Here is a 22,018-nt window from a genome sequence, read left to right as displayed (position 1 = left end):
AGGGAAGGAGAGAGAATATGAGAGAATTGAGTGAGAGGGAGAGGGAGGTAGGATGATGTGGTGGAAAAGAGGGCCTGGAGCCCTCCCACTTCCTCCACAAAGAAAAAGAGGGAGAGAGATTAAGAGGAGGGAGAGGCCAACAAAGGTTCACCAAATGGTGGTGGCATGATGAGAAGTACCAGTGGTGGGGCTCGGCTAGGAAGAGGAGGGGAGAATAAGAAAAGAAGGGAAGTGAGAGAGGAAAGCAGGGAAGAGGCTTGCGAGGGGTCATTGATGGCGATGGCATAGTGGGAGCTCAGCTGGGAGGAGGAGGTGCATGAGTTCGAGGTGGGATGAGGTAGTGGAGAAAACAAATGAGTGCAGCGCCTGTATTGAGAAGGGTATCGTCTTAGATAGGCCTAATAAGGACTAGGCCATCTAGCGGAGTGATAAGAAAGGTGGTGGTGGAGAAGGTCAGCATCCTATTGGTGGCCCAGGCTGAGAAGGGCGTTGGTCGGCTGGAGGAACTCCATGGTGGAGGGTGAAGAGCATGGGTGGTGTGAGCGAGCGATTGAGAGAGAGCAAGAGATCAAAAGATAGGGAGTAATTGAGGGTTGTGGATAAGGTTTGCAATCTCAGTACCGAGTATCGTACCAGTACGTTATCAGTACAGTATTATCGGTATGGTATGGTCGATATGGTGCGGTACGGACTCTATCATCAAAATATCCCTCTAATTATTTTTCTCTCTATCTCGGTACACCTTGGTATGAGTCATTACACACCTTGGTACAGGGCTTGTATCGATCCGAACACAAGTTTCACACCGGTTCCCACCCGGTACAATATGGTACGCCCTTACCAGACAGTATAGAGCAGTATGACAAAGCAAGGTTGTGGGTTTTAAGGGGATTGGCTTGGATCGAACCAGCTGGTGCTAGTTTGAACTGAGCCGAGTTGAGGTTGTTCCACTTGGTTCGAACCAGATAGGACTAATTCTTGCTGAATCCTGCACTGACCCCTCATATTGACCCAATGTCGCACTAATTCAGTACATTACGCCTCAAACCGGCAGTTCATGTCAATTTTGAGAACCTAGAGGGGCATGAGATCTGATTAGAAGGTAGAGGCAGAAAAGGAAAGAGACTAAATCTCATAGAAATTAGAGGGAGAGAGGAGAGGGAGAGATAAAGGGGGTAGCAATGGAAGGAACCAGAGCACCTACCTGGATATAGGCGAGCCACCAATGGAGTGGATCACGTGGATCTAGCTAACAAAGTCCGCAGTGGTCGTCGAAACTCGGGGTAATCTGGCAGAGGTTAATAGAGCTTGCAATGGTTACATTTGCTTCAGCTTATGTGGAGAAAGATGAGGGTTCAGTTTCGGGCTGCTGAAATGCACGAGGCACATCTTCCTTTTTCTTCCTTTTCTTTTGCATTTTTTTGTAGCATGTGCCTTCTTAACTGCGGTACCATTTGATGGGTGGCTGTGATATCATCAATAAACAGCTACACGAAAACGTTTGATGAGTGGCTGTGAACCCTCGGTAAACTGCTATATTGGAAAATTAAATAGCTGTTCCTAAACTGTTTTCGATTTAATTACTAGCGTCTGTTGGTCCAAAAGTTTTTTTTATGTCCCGTCCTTTATTTAGATACAATTTAATATTTAGTCCCTGACTTGTGTATAAAATAAGATACAACATACAAGTGTGTAAAACATGCATAAATTCCCATATAAAAAATATAATTATATCTAATACAAATATAAGATACCTCTTAGGAGTAAGAAGTTGGACAAAACATGGCTAGGTCCTACCTGTCAGATAATAGTTAGGTGTGTTCCTGTACCTGCAGCCAATTTTTGGATCCTTTGTAGCTAAGCCCATTATCCTTGGAGATGAGACAAAGCTGGCACCCGAACCTGACACCCATACCAGAAACCATGCAACATAGGTTTTGTTAATTGAGAAGTGTGTTATTACTCATGTTGAGGTGCTCCTTTTTACTGCACCTACCATGTTATATAAGTTTTATCCAGCAATCTCTATATATTTTTATTATTTAAACACTAGAAGTATTTGAGAATATTTAACTGCATTGGTAATTAGATTGATCAAGGTATGATCATAATCATGTCTACATGCATGTAATGAGTCTGTTTCTGAAATATCAGCTACCAGAGCAGATATTATTTTCTGATTCGGTTTATGATTTTATGACCCTTGTTGTCTACAGTTTCTACTTGCTGTATATTTCTCTCCCTGTTCCATATTTAGTTCTATTCTCATGTAGCTGATTATTTCTTTCGGAATTTCTCTAATTAATGGTGGAGCATCTTTCTGATATTTAGGTGTTGGGTAGGAGTATTGATCTGAGAAACTTAATTACTCAAAGAATGAACAAGTTATTCCGAGAGAACATTGATTTTCTATTGGACCATTTTGAGAATCAGGATCTATGTGCCATTGTGGTAAGTTACTTTATCAATATGAAATTTTGTTATCCGGACACTTAATCTAACTTGGTCACTTAACTTCTGAAGGAACTAGAACAGCTCTTGGATGTCTTGAAGCTCACACATCGGTTACTTTCCAAAGATCTTGAACTTGACTCATTTACTTTGATGTTGAATGAGATGCAAGAGAACCTTTCTCTTGTTTCATTTTCTAGTCGTGTTTCTTATCAGGTTTGGCTTTCTATCTTATTTTTTCCAATGTTGCTTATATTTTAATTTGTGGATTGCATTGGTAAAATTTGAAGGATTTTGTTGCACTAGTAGCGGTTGGTGTGCTTGGTACCTGGGCTCTTTAGTTCACAATAAACTGTACAAATGCACTGTTACTAAAATGGCCCCTAAAAATTGCTCACTGCCATTTGACCCATCTGAGGGACCACAAATTTGCCCCTGGGGATTTAACCTTAGGAGAGACATTTGATGCAGAGATAAATTAGAGTATAATCCCTTCAAATTAACAACATAGAATGGTGCTTTATTATTTTAGTAGGGTTTATGACTTCCAAAAGACTTTAGAGCAAGGTTCATTGAACCGGTACCTGTGTCGGTCGGCTGCTGGTTCAGTACAGGGTAAATTGAGTGGTTCATTCCGATTCAATAGACCACGAATCAAGCTTTGTAAAGAGGTGGGGGGTCGAACCGGTTCAAATCGGTGCGAATTGAGCGGTTCGCACCGGTTCCGCTCCGAACCGCCCGGTTTAGGGCGGTTCCGAGCGGTGCGGGGGGAGGGGGGGGGGATTTCGAAACTTAGGGCCTAACCAACCCGGTTCCCCACCGGCTTGGTTCGGTACGGGGTGAACCAGGTGGTTTGGCCTGGTTCGGCATGCTTTGCTTTAGAGACTATTTCTGATTTTTGCTTTTTAGACAAATGAACTTCTTATTAACTGGTTTTATTAAATGCTATCTTTTAGCATAAAATTCTTAGAATAACTGCTCTTTTAGTTTTAATGGATTCTTTCAATTTTAAGAGCTTTGTGTCTTGATACTTTTTGGTTAGGTCTATCGTGCAAAAATGTTTTTTGTTAATTCTCACAAATTGAAGGTTTTGCATAGTAAGAAATTTGTTAACATGAGAGTTGTCTCCCTAAGGTTTATATCCACTTGGTTTAATCAAGCATAATTTGCTTTCGTTCTTCCAAGTTCATATGTTCTCATAATTCATATGTATTTGTAGTCAGGCACTATTCCTTTTTAATGGAAGATCATTCTACCCATTTGAAGTCAAGTACTCCATGACATTGAATGATGGACTTTTAGTTGAAGTATATCGAGAAGCCTCTTGTTTTTAAGAGGTAGTTAACCTATACTAGCAAAGTCTAAAACTCCTCGTACAACAAGGTCGATACCCTATTTTAATATGAGACAAAAAATTTCATTTCAGTGAATTATATTGACTTCTAATTGAAGTATAGTTGAAGGCTTACTTTGTGTTAATGGCTCCATGACCTCTTTTAGATGGACACCTAAGAGTCCATTAGTAGAAGGGTCAAGGCCCTACTTTTTGATAGAGACATCTTTTGTGAGTGAGAAGAAAAAGTAAAACGGAGATGATGGAGCACATGGTAGTAGGGGTGCCAATCGGGTCAGGTGGAGCTAGATACGGGTCAAATGCATGTTAGGTCAAAAATCTATCAACTTCAAACCAACCTATTTATTAAATGAGTCAAAAATCTAGATCCAAACCTAACTATTTTAGCCCAACCCAAGCTACAACAAGTTGAATCAAGTTAAATGAGTTACACAGGTTAAGCATTGCCAGAGAACCTATATCTTTCATTGAAAGGAACAGGTAATCAAGAGTTCACCAATTGAGTGTTCTATTGAAAGATATTTATAGGCATCCAAAGTATGACTACTTGGCCACAACCTAATTTTTAGAGGAATCCTTTTTATCTGTTTGATTGAAAGAAATGATCTTCCTATTCCTTTTATAGCACTTAGTTTCCAAATTCAGATGGTTGGTTTCTCTTGTAATTGAGGAGCAGTTAGGGGTTTTCTTGATCGTAACTGGTTCTAGAAAGCCCGTTCTGATGGTTACCTTTGGACTAGATTAAACCAAGATTGACGATAATAAGTGCGGCCTTCTAAAACCACAAGATGGTAGTTTTCATCCATTTAAAATGGTCTCCTTTTAAAAAATGATGTTTGATTGAATAAGAAGTTCGGATAAATATGGTCCTCTATGGCCGTAGGATTAAAATTACCATTTATTGAACATATTCTTTTCATTGAGGATGTCGAACCCAGATGCAATCCATATTTTTTCTTTTGAGATTATAGGGGGGGATTTTTAGCCCCATCTAATTTATTGAGGTAATAAATTTACTGATAGTCCAGGCAGGACTCTTAACTTGGTCATTGGTAATAACTCCAAGAAACTTTAGCAACTTAACCTACTTATAGTCCAATGCAACCAATAGGTTATAAGTAGAGCTTTTTGTAGATTTAATATGATATATTCATCAATTTTCCATAATTCTATTAAAAATGGATATAATAGGATTTGCTGCATTATAAGTGTGACGTCTTTGGCCATATAATGATAAGTTTCTTTCATTAATTCTAAAATAGACTAGTTGGACAATGAGGTCCATTAGATTATTTGATTTTTTTTTCTACTTCTTATATAGCCATTTGATAGTTGTCTTTGTAAGTAGATAAGGTGATACAATCTGACCCATCTATTAGTCAGTGTAACTTTTTCAGCCATTGGATTATCTGTTTTGTTGATTAAATAGATGAACTAATCTAGTTCATCTATCTATTAGATGATTAGCTTTGTCTAAGTCTCTAGATGAAGCAAACTAATCTTTCATTTATCCATCAGAAAGATTTCCATGACTGAGGGTGAGCCTTAGCATAAAGATAAGGTTGCTTCATTTTTGACATGGGTGTCATAGATTTGAAACATGGAAACAGACTCTCTGTACGTGAGGGTAAGGCTACATACAACTGACCCTCCTCAGACCCCACTATGATGCAAGCCTCATGCACTAGGCCACCATTTAGCTGACCACGACTGGTTCGGGTATATCATAGGGGTGGTTTAAATGTATAAGTGCGTTAGGATTATGCAATAGGGCTTGTTATTTTATGCAAGTTCATACTTTCAATCAAGGTACGCTTCCCTGTAACGGCCCCCGAACTAGTGCCACCTTATCACTGTGTCAGTATAGTATGGGGCCGATTGGGCATATTGAGTGTTAATACACCTCCCGTACCATATATTGGTACCAAACATATACAATATGGTATGGCATACCATGCTTTCATTAGACTCGAGAGAAAAAAAATATGTTGTAATTCAAGGTTTTTGATTTGTTCAAGGGCTTGGAACCCTAAAATTCTATTAAAGCAAGTGAAAACAACAATAGAAACGTATAAACAAAAAAAGAAACAAAAAAGTCAAAAAATAAATTTATTTTGATGTACGTTGTGCTGACCAACATGGTGCAACATTACAACATACATTGTTGGTGACTCGGTATGGTATTGGTACCGTGCTAACTCGGAACGTGGCTAGCATGGAGTTTGATATTTGTGCATAGAACTTTGGTTGCAACATTAGCCATTCATGGCTTGATAAGGTGAAGCATGGAGCTTTTTTTTTGTTCTAGCTGTGGTTGTGTCCAATTGTCTCAAATACCGATACGCCTTTGAGATAATTGAATATGTGTCAAACACTTGTTGTAAGTATTTTTTAAAAAATATATATATGGAGATACGCCAATTGAATACTTTTGGGCACATCCTATATTTTCTTGGGGGTCGCGGGTGAAATGGTTCTGGTTTTAGAACACTCGATTCCACAATCTATTAAGGTCTTTAGATCAAGGATTGCTGAACCAAGCTGAACTGACCGTTCAGCCTGGACCGAGCAGACCCGGTCTCCAATGGAAGATGCGTTCCGGTCCCTAGAGACCAGAACTTGATTGGATGTGGCCGGAACCGATCGGTTCACACTGGATCCGGGGCCCCGTTGTGGACTTTAAAAATATGTAATTGATTGTACCTTGATTTGAGGATATTTTATGTTGTTCATTTTATGACTTGTATCATTTTGAAATCATAAGATGCATCATCTAGCTTATACCGGAATTATAGATATATCAAAAAACATCAAAAAGACATCAAGAAAACAATAAAAAAAATCAAATTAGGCTTAAATTTATAGAAAAAGTTCGAAAAGAGATAGAACTACCAAAAAAAATATAAATTAGGGCGTGCCGATCCATGAATCAGCACTTCCGGTTCGGTATTGGTTCGGTTCGGTTTGAACCGGTACCGAACTGTATCGATCATCGACCGGTATGGGTCTCGGTACCGGTTCGACGAACCTTGCTTTAGATGTCATATGTGTGTCTTTCTGAGAGAGAGAGAGAGGGGGGGGGAGAGAGAGAGAACTAGAAACTTTCAATATATGTAAACCACAAGCAATATATTTATTTGTTGCATATCTAAACCTGGTTATTGCAGAAGTTGTCATTTTGGTGTGTGTCCATAAACCAAGAGGTGCTGTACTCATATCCTCTATTACATATTCATGCTTCATAGACTTTTGGTTCAGGAAGAAGGCATAGATAAGCCTTTAATATGTACCAATTTTGAAGCTTCACTACTTGGACATTTAGCAGGATTTGGATTCTGGCACCTGTTGTAGTGTCTGATTTGGCAAATGTTACTTATCCAAATGCACTTTGTCATATTAGTTATTTTTAAAAATGTAAAATGTATCTATGCGAAATTCTAAACAACAGTGGTAGCTTTCACTTTATTTATTTTTGCAGCTGATCACTTATTTCTTTCATTCCTTAGCATATTTTATATGGTAACTGCCCTTCTATATTGTTATTAGTTGCTTAATGGCATTTGTTCACTAATGTCTGCTTACCTGAATGTTAAATAATTTTTGTGAGTTTGTGTGTGGTATTCTCATGACCTTTGAGAACTTGAGTCAAGAAGCATTGTACATAGGACCTTAGGTAAAAAGGATTAAGTTAATTGGTTTTATTTAAATACAAAAATAGCGGGGAACAGCTTTCTTAATGAGAATGTTAGGCAGTGAAGAGTGCACATGCACATGAGATGATCATAGGTTATGATGGCTGTTGAGGTTTATATTGGTTATCTTATGAGAGATTACAGTATAGAAATTACTAGTTTTGCACCAATAAAGGATAAAATTAGGGAGAACAATTTGGTCCCCTGACTAACTAGGTAAAATAATGCAGGAATGTCAGAATAGATTGAAAATTTGGAAAGTGGGGAATTTGCAATGGGTATCTTGAATAGGCGTACTGGAAAGGGATTTTTGACAATTCGTATTGGTGGATTTGGCCTTGGATATGAACCCATAATGAGGTAGGACCCCAAACCAGATGGCAATAAATTGTTTCTTTCTGTTATTGATTTGTGCATATAGACATTTAAGCATTCATATACATACATAAACATTCATAAGTGAGTGTATGTGTTTGTGTATGTTTGTGTCTAGTTATATATGTAAAAAAGTCCATGATTAATTACATGCATAAGTACATACAAAAATATAACCATATACGAGATATATAATGTACTGTAGACAAAATAGAGTGATTGTAAGATCACATATGCAGCAGTGGCTATTTTAGTTTTTCTTTAAAGGATCTAAAGCATGTAGCTTAGTGATGTTGCTCAGGCATTATGTATTTTCATGCAGCCAATTACTGATTTGCTGTTTGAAACTAAGATAACACAACTAGATGTTCCTGTTGATATGGCTACAAATTTGTGGTTTCTGTTTTCCTTTTGTTTGAAACTAAGATAACACAACTAGATGATCCTGTTGATATAGCTACAAATTTGTGGTTCCTGTTTTCCTTTTATGGCTCCTTCCAGTTAGTTTTTTGTTGTACTTCCAGATTTGGAATGCAATGCAAAATGACTTCTTGCCCAACTTTATCCTCTGCAATACTACTCAACGTTTCATCCGCTCTTCAAAGGGAGCTCGCCATGCTCCACAAAAGACAATTATTTTGAGCAGAAAGCCTTACTTCTATTGTGGTTCTCAAGTAAGTTGCTTTTTGAAATCTAGACTTGTTCTTATTACTATTCAAATAAATGTTGAGCCCTTTGCTAGATATTTGATGTGATGCCATTTATTGCAGGATTTGAACTTGGCATATCAAAGTCTTGCCGAACTGTACTCTGAGTTCTTTGGGATTCCTCACATGTTTGCAATTGTCCGACTTTTAGGATCCAGATCTTTACCTTGGATTATTCGAGCTTTACTAGATTATATATCAAGTAAGGTGAGCTATGTAGAGACAAAAAATTATGGACATTGTTGGTCATTTATTGTAGGGCAGATATTTGTAATCATCTTTTCTTTTTGCAATAATGTAGTTTAATTTTTTTTTCTTTTATCCTGATGTTCTGCACCATTTTTGTGTCATCAACTGTTTTGTGTTCCAATTATAATCATTAGGCAACTTCTTTGTCTCTTCAGCTACCTCGCCTGCCATTTTATTATCTTCATAATATATGCAAACCATAACCAAGGATTTAGGTGCTGGCCATGCTGTTCTGCTCACACCATGCCAGGCTAGTACTAGTATCCAACATGGCACTTATTTAACATTTTTTCAATTATTTTCAATGAAAAATACTTTTAAAATCTCTTTTTTTGGTTTCAGCATGGCTTTGCATGGTGCCGATTAGGCACTGTATGTCAGAGCATTCCCACCAGCACCAATTTTTAAAACCTTGCTGTAAGCATGCTTTATTTGCATTAAAAATTATGATGCTTTCGTGGATATTTATATGAGGTTAACTATGTTATGCTTCTGACCATGGTATGCTGAACCGGCCCGTATCGGTCGGTTCAGCCCGTACTGGACTGGTCCGGTTCCTGACCAGTCCGATTCAGCTGTGGAAAATGGTTCCGGCCCCTATGGGGCAGGAACTAAGCGGTTTCCTCTGCAAACCGGACTGGTTCGCACCGGCCCACATGCGGGGCTGCATGCCCGCGCCGCCGCGCACGGGGAAGAGCACCCGCACGGGCGTGGGGCAGGGCGCCCGCGAGGTTCCCCCCGCGCATTTCCCAGCTCCCGCGGGCAGCTCCGGGTGCGCGCGGGTTAGCGCGCCCACGCGCTGCCCCGCGCGGGAGGATATTTAATGCCACAGAGTGGCATTCGTGTGCGCCCCCGTGTGCGTACGAAAAAAATCCGCGCACGCTTTTACCTCTCTTCCGGTTCGGTACCGGTTTAAACCGGTCCGAACCGGAACCGTATCGATCCGGTAGGTGACCGATACGCGGTACCGATAACCGGAACTGTACCAGTCTGGTAGGCGACTGGTACGTCCACTAGTACCGGTGCGGCGTACCCTGCTTCTGACCAAAGTCTTTTAGTTTGCCATCTGCTATGGGTGCTTGAACAATTGAACTTTTGTTGTTTATTCCATTTGGTGAGTGTCTTGATTCCCATGTACAAGAATTCTGTGTTTTCTTGGATTTTCCTATGGGACCCTAGAAATACTATTTAAGAGACTTATATTACTCTTCATCTGTTACTCTTACCAAGTTCATAATATACTTCTTTTACTCAGTCTAAATGCTTCAGATCTGCAAAAATCTGTTTTAAAGTTTAATTATCAAAAAGTTTTCGGCATAAATACTTACAGCTGCTTAAACTTACCATCTTAGATAACAGCAATTGTGCCTCAAATTACTGGATTACAAGAAGCATTGCCTAAATCTATTGGACTACTGCCTTTTGATGCTGGTGTAGCAGGTGAACTTAGTGCATAACTCATAACTATGATAATGCACTTGAAATTTATATAGTTCTTTGCCTCATGTTTGTTATATATCATAGATTGTTCCATCTTCTGAAGGCTAACCATGTTTTTGTCACTGATATATTTTCATAAAGTTTTTTCTTGTGATATTATTCATAGAATTGAGTTATAAGATTACCAACGAAACTAACTTCTAGTGGAACCAAGTTTGAGAAAAAAATATTGAGTAGTTGGAAAATGTGTTCATTATATCACTGAATCTTATGTGTTCCTTGTATGATGTATCACTAATTTTTCTCTTTATAAATCCAAAGAATGTGTGCTTAAAGGAAAACCAAAGCACAACTCGTATTCCCTCCACACTTTGAGACTGCTCAGGGGACACAAATTCATCAGCTTAAAAAAATGAAAATCTTAAATGAACTCCAATTCCTTCCTCCTACCCACCATATTTTTCATTGGAAACTATGTAACTAACACTATGCTTAGCACCACTTTAACTTCCTTTCCACCAAATGTGGTGCATGTATAATAGAGATATTTTTGAATAACAGCCCATTTGTTTCATCCCGTAAGTGCCAAACTGGAATGGTAATCACCAAGCTTCAACCCCTTTCGCTACTTATTCTCCATCCCTCCCCAAAATATATCTAACCTGACTATTCAAAGTATAAGCAATTGTTGGGGGTAAAACCAACACGCCAGCTGATGGTTCAATCTCTATTTATGGCCTATTTTTTACCCCATGTTTAGCACCCCATAAAAGATAAACCTTGCAGTCTTTCTCTTTCTTAAATCTATCTTACTCAATGCAAGAAGGTACTTGATTGCCTACATTTTAAATGGGCAATATAGACTTTTCTTATCCATGACACCATATCTTCTCTCAACAAGGTGCCACTATTAGTCATTCTGAGCCAGCAAGAATCGAACTTATGCAATGCAAGTGTGGCATTTTAGTGTCAACATGGTAATTTCAACAAATATTTGTCCTTAAGTATCTTGTGGCAGCATATTGAAGTGATCCGATTGGGGAGAAGGAAGAAGTTCCTTCAACCTGGACAACTCAAATCTGTATAGAATAGAATAACAGAGAATATGATGAATGGTGAAAGGTAGGGTCTTGGCTTCCTTTTCTTTCATTAAGGATTAATAAAATTAAGTTAAAAAGCCTCTATTTATACTAGCGATCTGTACCCTTGCCTAATCCATGTCGGATTCCTCTTCTAGATAAAAGAGGTTACAAGTTTTTCAAAATGGACAAGGTTAGTGGAGATAATCATGAAAACACTAAATTCCTCCTGGAGCTAGATCTTTATTGCTACATCAACTTTGTCATAGCTAATTCGCCTACTTCTTTACAGATTGAGAGATTTTCTATCAAAGGTTTTCCACCAAGGGAATGTTACCTTAATCGGCCCGCTTTGAGGCCCAAATAAAGGAACTATCCCCCAATCACTACGTATGCCAAACCTTTAAGGGTGGACGCAGCATCATAGATCTCAAAAATTACCCAAAATCAAAAAAAGAGCACCTCAATCGAACTTTGTATGGGCAAGTTATGTCCTTCAAATGTTTTGATGTGTAATTTGTCTTGTAATGTGACGAATCTTTCTCCCGAATCGTATCCAGACCAACCCATGGTGACCAAAGTAGTCCATATTAGGTATAATGATCTTGTTGGATCATAAAGGTAGTGAACTTTTTAAATAGAATTACAAATAAGAGGCATCCATAATAGTATTTTAATCATGGGAGTTGCGCAGGCGTTCTGGTTATTAAAATTCACAAAATTCCATTCGTATGTTAAAAATGATAATAATAATTTTGTATTAAATGCCAGATTGAGTGGCTTTATCATATAATGAAATCACTAAGATTGGCTTGGCTAAGTATGCAAACTTCTTGTACCTAAGTTCCAAATTAATTGCCTGTATCTTTTTACATGCATACAAGCATACGGAATTCAGATTAGCATGACCATCTGTTAATCTAAGCATCACATGCATTCAGATTTTATATTGTTCCAACTAGATATGATGGTCTCATCAGTGATCCGAGCATGCGCACATATTGCTTTTTTCATCGTCACATTCCAGTGATGTTAGTCTACCAATTCTTGCATCTGTCTACAAGAATATATTATAATCTCTTCAAGTATGCCAAACAACATTATTCACAATGATGAAGGTCTAAGAATATTCAACTATGTGGATCTTAATCTTCAAAAATTCTCTTATGTTAATTTGTTTCATTGCTACTATTGTTGTTATCATGTATGTTTTGCAGTTACTAGGATTTGGTACTTAAAATTAAGAAACAGCCACTTTGCTAGTTCAAATGTGGGTTTCAATTTTGATTACACTATTATATCACCTCTTTGGAAGTATACAAAACTTGCAACTGATCTGAACTAAAGCTTGAGAAGTACAATAGGATAGCACTTATTACATGTTGATTACTTCAAATCTCACTGCATTTGAATTTGAAGTTGTCTTTTTTCCTCTCCACATCAATTTTATCCATTGATTTTTGACAAAATTTATGTTACGATTTTTGACTAACTACAGGCTGCCAAAAGATTATTCATGAACAGCTAACCTGGGGAGCAAAATCAGATCTCAAAGCAGAAGTTGTTCATGGTTTGAAGGAAATTGGTAGTGCATTGTATTGGATGAGCCTTCTAGACATTGTACTGGTGAGAACATTAGCATGCTCAATTAGAAAATATACCCTCTGGCTTTATGGAAACTAAGGTGTTCTGCAACATACTGATACTGATCCTTTTTGTTTCTTATTATAATTCTAATTAACATGACTTGAAGTGACAAAATTTAGCTTTTGCATACAGTTCAGAATTCAGATGTCTTTCTAATTTTTCACCAGCTAATTTTTAGTTTTAGCTTAAATTTAATCATGATAATCTTTGTCATTTCCCATAATGCTGTTTTTGATTGTTTAGTTCATATTGTTACTGACCATCATATCTGTAATCTGACACCTGCAACAGAGACAAGTTGACATGACACAATTCATGCAAGTAGCCCCATGGTTAGGACTGGTTCCTGGAACTGATGGAGAATTAAAGCAGGCGGATAATGGCAATAGTCCCATCATCAAGTTATTCAAATCTGCCACAAATGCAGTCCTATCAAATCCAACATGTCCAAATCCATCATCTTTCCTAATCATGTCAAAACAAGCAGAAGCTGCTGGTAATTCTTGTCATTCACAGGCCTGAACTTTTTTTGTATATTTTATTAGATGTTATACCTAAATGCCAAGTTTTAATATGACGGATATGCAATAGTTTCAGTTCAAAGATTTAAAACACTCCTTGATCTTCAATAAATTTGATTATCTGACGAGATTTTGAATGTATCATGATGTCAATTGCTCAAGATATCCCAAAAGCCCAGCCCAAGCCTCAATTGAAAATCATAGGTTGGTCTTGTGCCCAGCTTGAAATAAACCTCTCAAGGATGAACTCCAAAGATTGGGTTTAATTGGGGGATTAGGCTACTACAAGTAGAAGAGGTGTCTTGTGGTTGCTGCAGAGTGTGGTAAGACAATACTATACAGGAGTACAGGACCTACATGTCCATAATGATTGGGGGTAATGGTGTTGCTGTGGGCCTTTGGCATTGTGGTTTGGGTTGGGGCAGTTGCACTTGCTATGCTGATAGTGGAGAAGGGAGGAGGGACGAGGTTCAATGACTAAAGAGGAGCGAGGTAAGGTTAAGATTTACATGATACAACAATAGAGGACAACCCTGGGGAATAACTATCTTAGTTGTTCCCATTGGCAGATGATAGTTTTACTCCCATCTAGGGGTGCAATTGAACCAAGTCGAGTAGCTAGAGCTCGAGCTCGACTCGATTCAAAATACTCGGACTCGAAACTCAACTCAAGATCAATCGAGTCTTAATATCTAAGCTCAAATTTGACCTGATCACAAAAAAGAAAAACAGTACTTGAGATTGACTCGACTTGACTCGACTCGAATATCAACCAAGCCATACTGGAGCTTGAGCTCGAATTTGAGCCTTAATCATAATTAAAAGATATGGTTAAGATAAAATATAACATAATATTATATTTTTAAAATATTAAATTAATAATATATTATAAATATAATATATTATTATTTTATACATATATATATATACTCGACTAGGCTCGTGTGCCTTCCAATCGAGTATTCTGTTACTCGAACTTTACTTGAAAAACTATTCGAGCTACTTGAGCTTGGTAATAGTTGAGTCGAGTTGAGCTCGAGCAGCTTGCGAGTTGTTCCGCTCATTTGCATCCTACTCCCATCTATTTTACTAGATTGTTTTACATGCATGGGGGTCTTTTGGTATTTTGGAAGATGCAATGAATGCACTTTTTGGCATTGATTATTTTACTTATTGGTGCATTAATTGCATCAAATGACAGAAATCTCCCCATGCATGCACAACTATCTATTGCAATACATGGGGATAAAATTGCATGTCAGTGGGAACAAGTAGCCTGGCTTTTTCCCTGGGAATTAAAAAGCCATCCCCATAGTCATATTATATTTCATGAAATATTAACACTTTCAGGCTTCATGTTGGACTTTGGGCTGAGCTGAGATTGGTCCTTAGGCCTGAAAATATGAGTCAAGCCTGGTCCTGAACTACTTTACTTGGCAGTCCTGGCCTGTTTTAGACCCAGCTTGATGGGTTCTGGGCTGCTCAATTCTTTCATTGATGATTTTGTGTCTTAGTTTCTAGATAAGAAGCTAACTGCCTTTCTTGCCTGCAGATATCTTGTATAAAACAGTCACAAATGTTGGAAGTGTGCTAGAATATACTCTTGCTTTTACAAGTGCTGCATTGGATAGACATTATAATAAATGGAGTGCAGCACCAAAGACAGGGTTCATTGATATTACAACTTCAAAGGATTTCTATCGCATTTTTAGTGGCCTTCAATTTGTAAGTATCACCCTGTTAGACATGTTAAATTGTATCTTGGTTGTGTGAGCTATCCCTTGATGGATGCAATTATCCATACCAATGCATGCGTATTTTGACACTTGACACCATTTAAATTACCTCAGTGATAACTTTCCACCATGACTCTTCCATGTAGCTGTGTCATGATATTACAGGAAAGAACCAAAAACCTTGAAACAAATCTCAGAAAATTTCCTTTATTCCACCAGCTATTAAAACATTTTATGAAATGGTAGATGCATAGACAACTTTAACATCTATTGCCTTTGTGGATTTACATTTCTGTAGGGGTGTCCGTAAAGCATGATTCTTTGCAGATGTGGTTGGCATAATTAAAGAGTATAATTTCATAAATCATAAGCTACTTGCATCACGTTCTATAATATTTTGTAAGAAGCATATTAGCATTATATTTTGTTGGTTATTAATTTATAGTTGAACTATGAAGTTACGGGTATGATGTAAGTATGTAACGTTCAACTACAAATTTAGTTTTATGGCTGCATGGTTTTTGGAATTGTGAGAACTCGACATCCATTATCAAATTTTGTCACTATAATTTGATATCAATGTCAATGCAACAAAGCTGAGATCAAGGATTTGTGTCCCATTGGAACTGGTGAGATGCCCGTACCATACTGTTCTAGGAAGAAAATACCTGTGACTGGTGCAGGACACCGGTTCTCTCTTGAATCAGGACATCTTGACATCCCAGTTCATCTCAACCATCCCAGTTGCGTACACACTGGGGATGCACTGGGATGGTCAGGACAGATCAGGGATTTTTTTCCCCTTATAAAATTCTTGTTGTTAATGACTCTTTCACTCCATCCAAACCATACTGTCCGGTTCCAATTCCATAACATCCTAGGGGCAAATCAAAATGGGGCTTAGTACTGAGATTTAAACCCCTGGCGGAGATAAACTTCAAAGGATGCAATTTGTCAGCTATGACAAATGAAGGTGGTCCATTTTGTTTCTTGCACCTCTTCAAATTGTTTGATTTGCACTGTGGGTGTAAACCCACCTGCACTGGTTAGCAGACTTAACCAATCTCAAGAGAAGGCTTGATTTCCCTCAAAGTTTTGATACTTAACTATGATCAATCAGAGATTGAATTAATCAATAATATCGTCTAGCCAAATATCATTCAGTGATCAAATTTAGTGGCACCTTATGCTCGTAAATAAAGAGTACAATTCGTCACCATTGTTGAAAAGAGATGAATCCTGTTGCCATGCCTGTTGAAGTTATTTGGGTAACCCTTTAGGTGATCCTCCTATAGTCATTCTTAACCAATTTCAAGAGAATGAGTGCCCTACTTCAAAATTTTGATATTAGAAAGAGTATAGTTTCTTGAGGATTCTTCATCAAGTTATTAGACTGTTACTAGGAAAATACAATTTTGCAATCTGATATGGTGGCACCTTCAGCTCCTCACAAAATGATGAAGGATACGTTACCAAGAAAAAAAAAAGCTTGGTTTCTGAAGAAGAAGAATAAAATCTCCTGTCAATTCATTCTTGGAAAAGGCAGTTGAGTTCTGGTTATTAAATAGTTGGTTAGACATGCTGCACAATAAAGGTAATGAAGGGGCACATATTGGGGAAAGGGAACTCTACTTTGTCTTATATGGTAGGTTTCAAACTAGCTTATGTAGGAAATCTTTTTGGAAACAGGCACGGGCATTTAACATAATATTATAAGAAAATATGAATATAAGTTCTTCTTTTGCTATGTTAAAAAGAATTTCCAAATCGTTTGAAAATTTAAGTTCAAGAGACATCGTTATTGCAAAAGTTGCATTTCATGATGCCTCAAACCAGGACATGGTGAGAATGTTAAGCAAATCAGGAGCGCCTCTGTGACATCTTAGAATGATCATTCTTTTACCCATTGACATTCTTGTTATATTGGCGGTATAAGGACAGGATGCATTATTTTCAAACTTCTTCTAGCAAAAGGATGATTAAGGTTTCTTGTACTGGTTGAGCATGAACACTTTTCTTGGTGTTCTCTCTCTTGATTTTTTTTCCTTGATTAATCGAGAGAAATATTTGTACTTTCAGGGATACTTGGAGGAGACCATTCTTGATCCATCAAAGAAACATGAGCTTTTGGGTGACTCAGTAGCTTGGGCTGGCTGTACCATTATCTACTTACTAGGTCAACAACAGCATTTTGAGCTTTTTGACTTCTCTTACCAATTCCTTAATGTTGCAGAAGTAGAAAGCGGGACAGTCCCTCAGTCCCTATCTTCTGAACGGGCTAGGAGTGCTAATTACTTGCAGGTAGGAACATTGCATCCTAATGTGACTTCGGCTTCATATAAACTTTTCATGTTATGATGCCATGATAGAGTAATTCAATTTTGAAAGTTAGCTTCTTCGGTTCTCTTAATTCAATGGTTGCAATTTTTTTCAATTTTTTATCTTTTGGAACCTCGTAGTTACATGACTGTTGATAATAAACAACATGAAAAACAACTTTTGCTGAAGAAATGGTATCTTTTTTTTTTCCTATGAGAAATAGCGAGGTGCAAATTAACATTTATAAATGGCTGTGGAACCTGATAAAGATGTAGATGTTGAATGATTTGCACCATTGCTTTTGTTCTATTTAACAAAATGTGTGTCAATCACAACTTAGCTAGATCTCTAACTGTACTTTCTACTTTACGAGAAGGGGTATGAGAACCTATTAGAAGCTATGAAGAAAGCAAGAAGGCTAAACAACCATGTGTTCTCCATGCTGAGGGCTCGTTGCCCCCTCGAGGAGAAGGTAGCTTGTGCTATCAAGCAGAGTGGCGCTCCACTGCATCGGGTGAAATTCGCCAATACTGTATCTGCCTTTGAAACATTGCCACAGAAAGCTGCCTGAAAGGTTCTTCTTCTTTTTCTCTTCTGTGTGAGCATCTTTAGACAATGTTAGTTGTGCGGACAAATTATGTTTTTGTGACTCACTCTAGTTGTCTACTCAAGTTTTATCTATGCTTTATATTTGATAATTTCTTTATTATGTCAATAATTTCTTTGATTGTTTGGAGGATTGGCTGCACCTTTTGGGCCTGTGGTTCAATTTTATCTCAATTTGTTCTCGTAGTGTAACCATATATCCAAATCAGGTATGTCTTATTAACTGCACCTCCTAAACCCTGGCTACCCAGAGTTTCCAACAAATTTCTATGGTGTGGTAAATACTAGTGAGTGCTGCTTTTTTTTCAATTATTTCTTCATCACATGTTATAGCAACTCACTGAGCTTACCCTACTCTACCTGACTAAATCGGAGTCATTCTACCTTGTTTCAACCAATACTTAATCTGCAGTGTTTTGAGGAAGAACTGCACAACTAATGACGGAGTTTATGTAGGTTTCTCAATTGACCCAAATAGCTTCCCCACCACCACCAACAAAAAGGAGAAAACGATTGACAGTCAGCTTAAAATTTTGCCACATAGCTGACCCAAATCAAGAAGCATCTAAGCAAAAATTTCTAGACCTAGGGCAGATTGGGCCAGGTCAAACTTAGTCTTTGTCACCTCTAGAGAATGCTAGTTGTCAAGTCTCTGAAGCTGATAGTGGATGCGAGAATGCTAGGGGTAGGAATCTTATATCTGTATTTCCATCTCAGCAAATTCTTTTTTTTTCCACAAGGGAATGAGTTCTTTCTTCTCCTTCATCGCAAGGATTCTTTCTCGTTCAAGAATCACTGTTTTTGTGATCGAATGACGAAATAGATATACGAACTGTATAGGATCATTCGCTGGAGAATGGGATAAGTGATTCTTTTATAGGATCAAGTCTCTGAAGCTGATAGTGGACGCTGGACAAAAATGTGCTCGACGAATTGACTGCTTTGAGCTCCTTTCTTTGCACGCCCAAGAAGTCAAAACTAGCACATATTCTCCGAGTTGATTCCGAGTGGTGGTAGCGCCTGCAGGTGGACTCAAAAGGGCACAAAAATCGATGAAAGGGAAAGCAACGTGATTGAATCAAACAAGCTATGCAAATATGAAATCTTAGCATAGAGAGGTTGGTGGCACAATATTGGAACAAAATGATTATATTTGAAATATGGATCCTGCCAAGCTAATATTGAAAATAACCAATTTTAAGGTTATAATAACTGTAAGCAAAGATAGCTTGAGAGAAGGTTTAGTTAGCAAGAACTATTATAAAGATCAAAAGATTTAACTTTTGACTTGTTTGCAAGGTTGATGTAAGAGATTTCATTCAACCAGACCGAGATTCCTTCCGATCTGGTGATATGTAGCGCAAAAGACATGAGTCGCTCAAGACTTGCAAAAAAAAAAAAAAAAACAACCCAGCTAATATGTGATTACCTGCACCTCATGGTGACCATCCTTTAAAAAGCACAAAACGACTCGCCATTGTAGTGGCTTGGCACGCCAGAATCTCTAAATGATTCCTGAGTTTTCCTTTTGAAGTTGCAAATTCTCACTCCGATACTCAAGCCTTTTAAATCGGGGAATTCATTGCAACGGACAAAGGCTCTGGGGAAATGACACCCGTTTCAAATCAAAGGAAGTCATCATTGTCGCAAGAAGAATCCAAAAGAACATATAACTAGGTTGGATAATAAAAGAATTAGTAAAATTGATTACTTATTTTGAGATACTAGTATACATGGACGTGCAAATGCCTAGTTAAGAAAATGTAAACTTGTCGAATCAAAATTTAGAATGAATTTGGAGAGAATTTGAAAAGAGATAAGATCAGTTTGAGATAGATTGAGAGATAGGTATGTAATTATATTCAGCATAGTTTTATCTCCGGAACTACCTATGTTTGCAGTTATGATAAAATTGTTTTACGAGAACTGATCAAAACTCTATTCAGATTTCAGACACGAAAGTTGATACATCCAAAAACCCCTTCACTGCTAATTTAATATACTCTAATTGTATCAAAGATTTAGAATCCACAATGTAGTTGAAGTTGTCAAACAGAATACGCATCTTAATATCATGTTTTTTTTTCTTCTTCTTTTTCCTTTTGTTCTCCTTACCATCTATCTTTACGCCAGACAGGTATAGATAATTATGTGCTTGACCATTTGGCCCATGATGCCCATGCACCACAGGAAGATAACATGCAATACCATAAGATCTGCAATGTGTCTTCAAACGCAGAATTATGATGGCATGCGTCTTCAACTTAAATCACTTTATCCATTTTCTAAAGGAGTGTACGTTACACCTACCTATAGTTTTTTCAACAACTATCAATGGGTCATGAAAGCGACAAGCAGTAGCTAAAGCTACTAACTTGATTAACACAATAAAAGCATTCCACGTCGGAGGACCACAGAGAGCATCGTGGGCAGAGAGTCATGATAAATATTAAATATATTTATCTTAAAAATAATCAAGCTATATAGAAGTATCATTGCCATAAAATTATTAATCAGATCAGATACAGTGATGGACCGATTCAATCCCAAAGGGACACGTCTGTATTGTCCTCTTTCTCTTCTATTTTTTTTTCATATCTTTTTGTGGTTGGGTTGATCAGAATATTAGATCCGGTCCAACTAATAATTTCACATATCAAACTTTAGAATCTTAATTTATATATGGATGCTAATATGTCATGTACCAAAAAAATAAATAAATAAAAACACCATCAACCCTAGGCTGTCGCCACACCCTAGCTGACGTGTGACACCACCAAATCCCCATCAATTATCACGTGCCAAATTGGAGAGCCATTCCGTCACTCTTCTTTAAAATTTGTAAGATATATGGATATATCAATAAAATAAAGAGAAAAAGAAAAGGGGGGCATTAAGGGTTACATAGTGGGCAAGTTACGTCTTGGCTACTGATACCTTTACTCCCCTTAATGGCTTGGCGCGTGCTCGTGAGGTAGCTATCAACAGCTGGGTGGGCCCCGGGAGGCGAATCCTTACGATTCGAATCGCTTCGGTCCGCCGCAAGGCTCGGGGGTTGGACGGCCGGGATTCTCTGCCGACGTGGAAAGATCGCCCACGGTGGGTGGGAATATCACGGGGAGAGCGGGGCTCTCTGTCGCTACCCGGAAGGGCGACGTCGCGGGGGATACCTGAAATCTAATCCATCCTATCACAACGGTCATTGTTGGTGATGGAGCCATCACGTCCGTCCGATCTGGCGTTTGTACTTCGTCGGGGAATGGTGGGGCCCGGCCCACTATATCTGTGTTCGGTTTCGGTGGTCCCCATAATTTTTTTTTTTTTTTGGTCCCCTTCTGCCGACATTTTAGAAATGGGTGCTGATATCTTTATAGGCTTAGGTGTGGCAGCATTTAGCCATAGGCCCACTGTTCCTCTAATATGGGAATGTTCCATTGGTGTTTAATCCTAGGTCCAAAGTGATGGTTATTATAATATTATAACGGCTTTTATAATGATTTTGGAGGATCCTTTATGCAATGTGGATTTAAGTGATAATTATTATTCAAATTTTCAAGTTAATTAAATATGGAAAATAATAATAATAATAATAATAAAAGAAATGTTCTATGACCAAAGATACAAGCAAATAAATCTAGAAGAGGTGGAGAAAATAACTAGGAAGCTAGAGGAGGTCGAAGCAGCTATTGTGGATCTATAACCTCAGGAGGAACAAAATGAAGGCCTGACGGTAGAGAAGTTGGGGAGCTCAGATCTCAGCTAGTCATCATGACTCACTTCTTCGACAGTAGGAAATCCTATACAGGTAGAATTCGCGAGTTCAGTAGATTATGGAGGAGAAT

The 22,018-nt window shown here is 38.1% G+C and overlaps 1 protein-coding gene across 1 annotated transcript in view; it reads left to right on the top strand.

Moving 5' to 3' along the window:
- The window catches only part of LOC103721292 (protein PIR), an 85,651-nt gene extending 67,307 nt beyond the window's left edge, over window positions 1-18,344 (top strand). Inside the window, exons 21-30 of the mRNA XM_008811437.4 lie at window positions 2,332-2,451; window positions 2,524-2,667; window positions 8,397-8,546; window positions 8,643-8,786; window positions 10,181-10,268; window positions 12,846-12,973; window positions 13,286-13,490; window positions 15,068-15,240; window positions 17,331-17,552; window positions 17,947-18,344. Coding sequence (XP_008809659.1) covers window positions 2,332-2,451; window positions 2,524-2,667; window positions 8,397-8,546; window positions 8,643-8,786; window positions 10,181-10,268; window positions 12,846-12,973; window positions 13,286-13,490; window positions 15,068-15,240; window positions 17,331-17,552; window positions 17,947-18,141 — 1,569 coding nt within the window. The 3' untranslated portion in view covers window positions 18,142-18,344. The remainder of the gene's footprint in view (window positions 1-2,331; window positions 2,452-2,523; window positions 2,668-8,396; window positions 8,547-8,642; window positions 8,787-10,180; window positions 10,269-12,845; window positions 12,974-13,285; window positions 13,491-15,067; window positions 15,241-17,330; window positions 17,553-17,946) is intronic.
- The last annotated feature ends 3,674 nt before the right edge of the window (window positions 18,345-22,018 follow it).

Source organism: Phoenix dactylifera, chromosome 2, assembly GCF_009389715.1.
Source record: "Phoenix dactylifera cultivar Barhee BC4 chromosome 2, palm_55x_up_171113_PBpolish2nd_filt_p, whole genome shotgun sequence".
NCBI lineage: Eukaryota > Viridiplantae > Streptophyta > Magnoliopsida > Arecales > Arecaceae > Phoenix > Phoenix dactylifera.
Note: the sequence above shows the minus strand (reverse complement) of the source record. Positions and strands in the feature narration are given on the sequence as shown.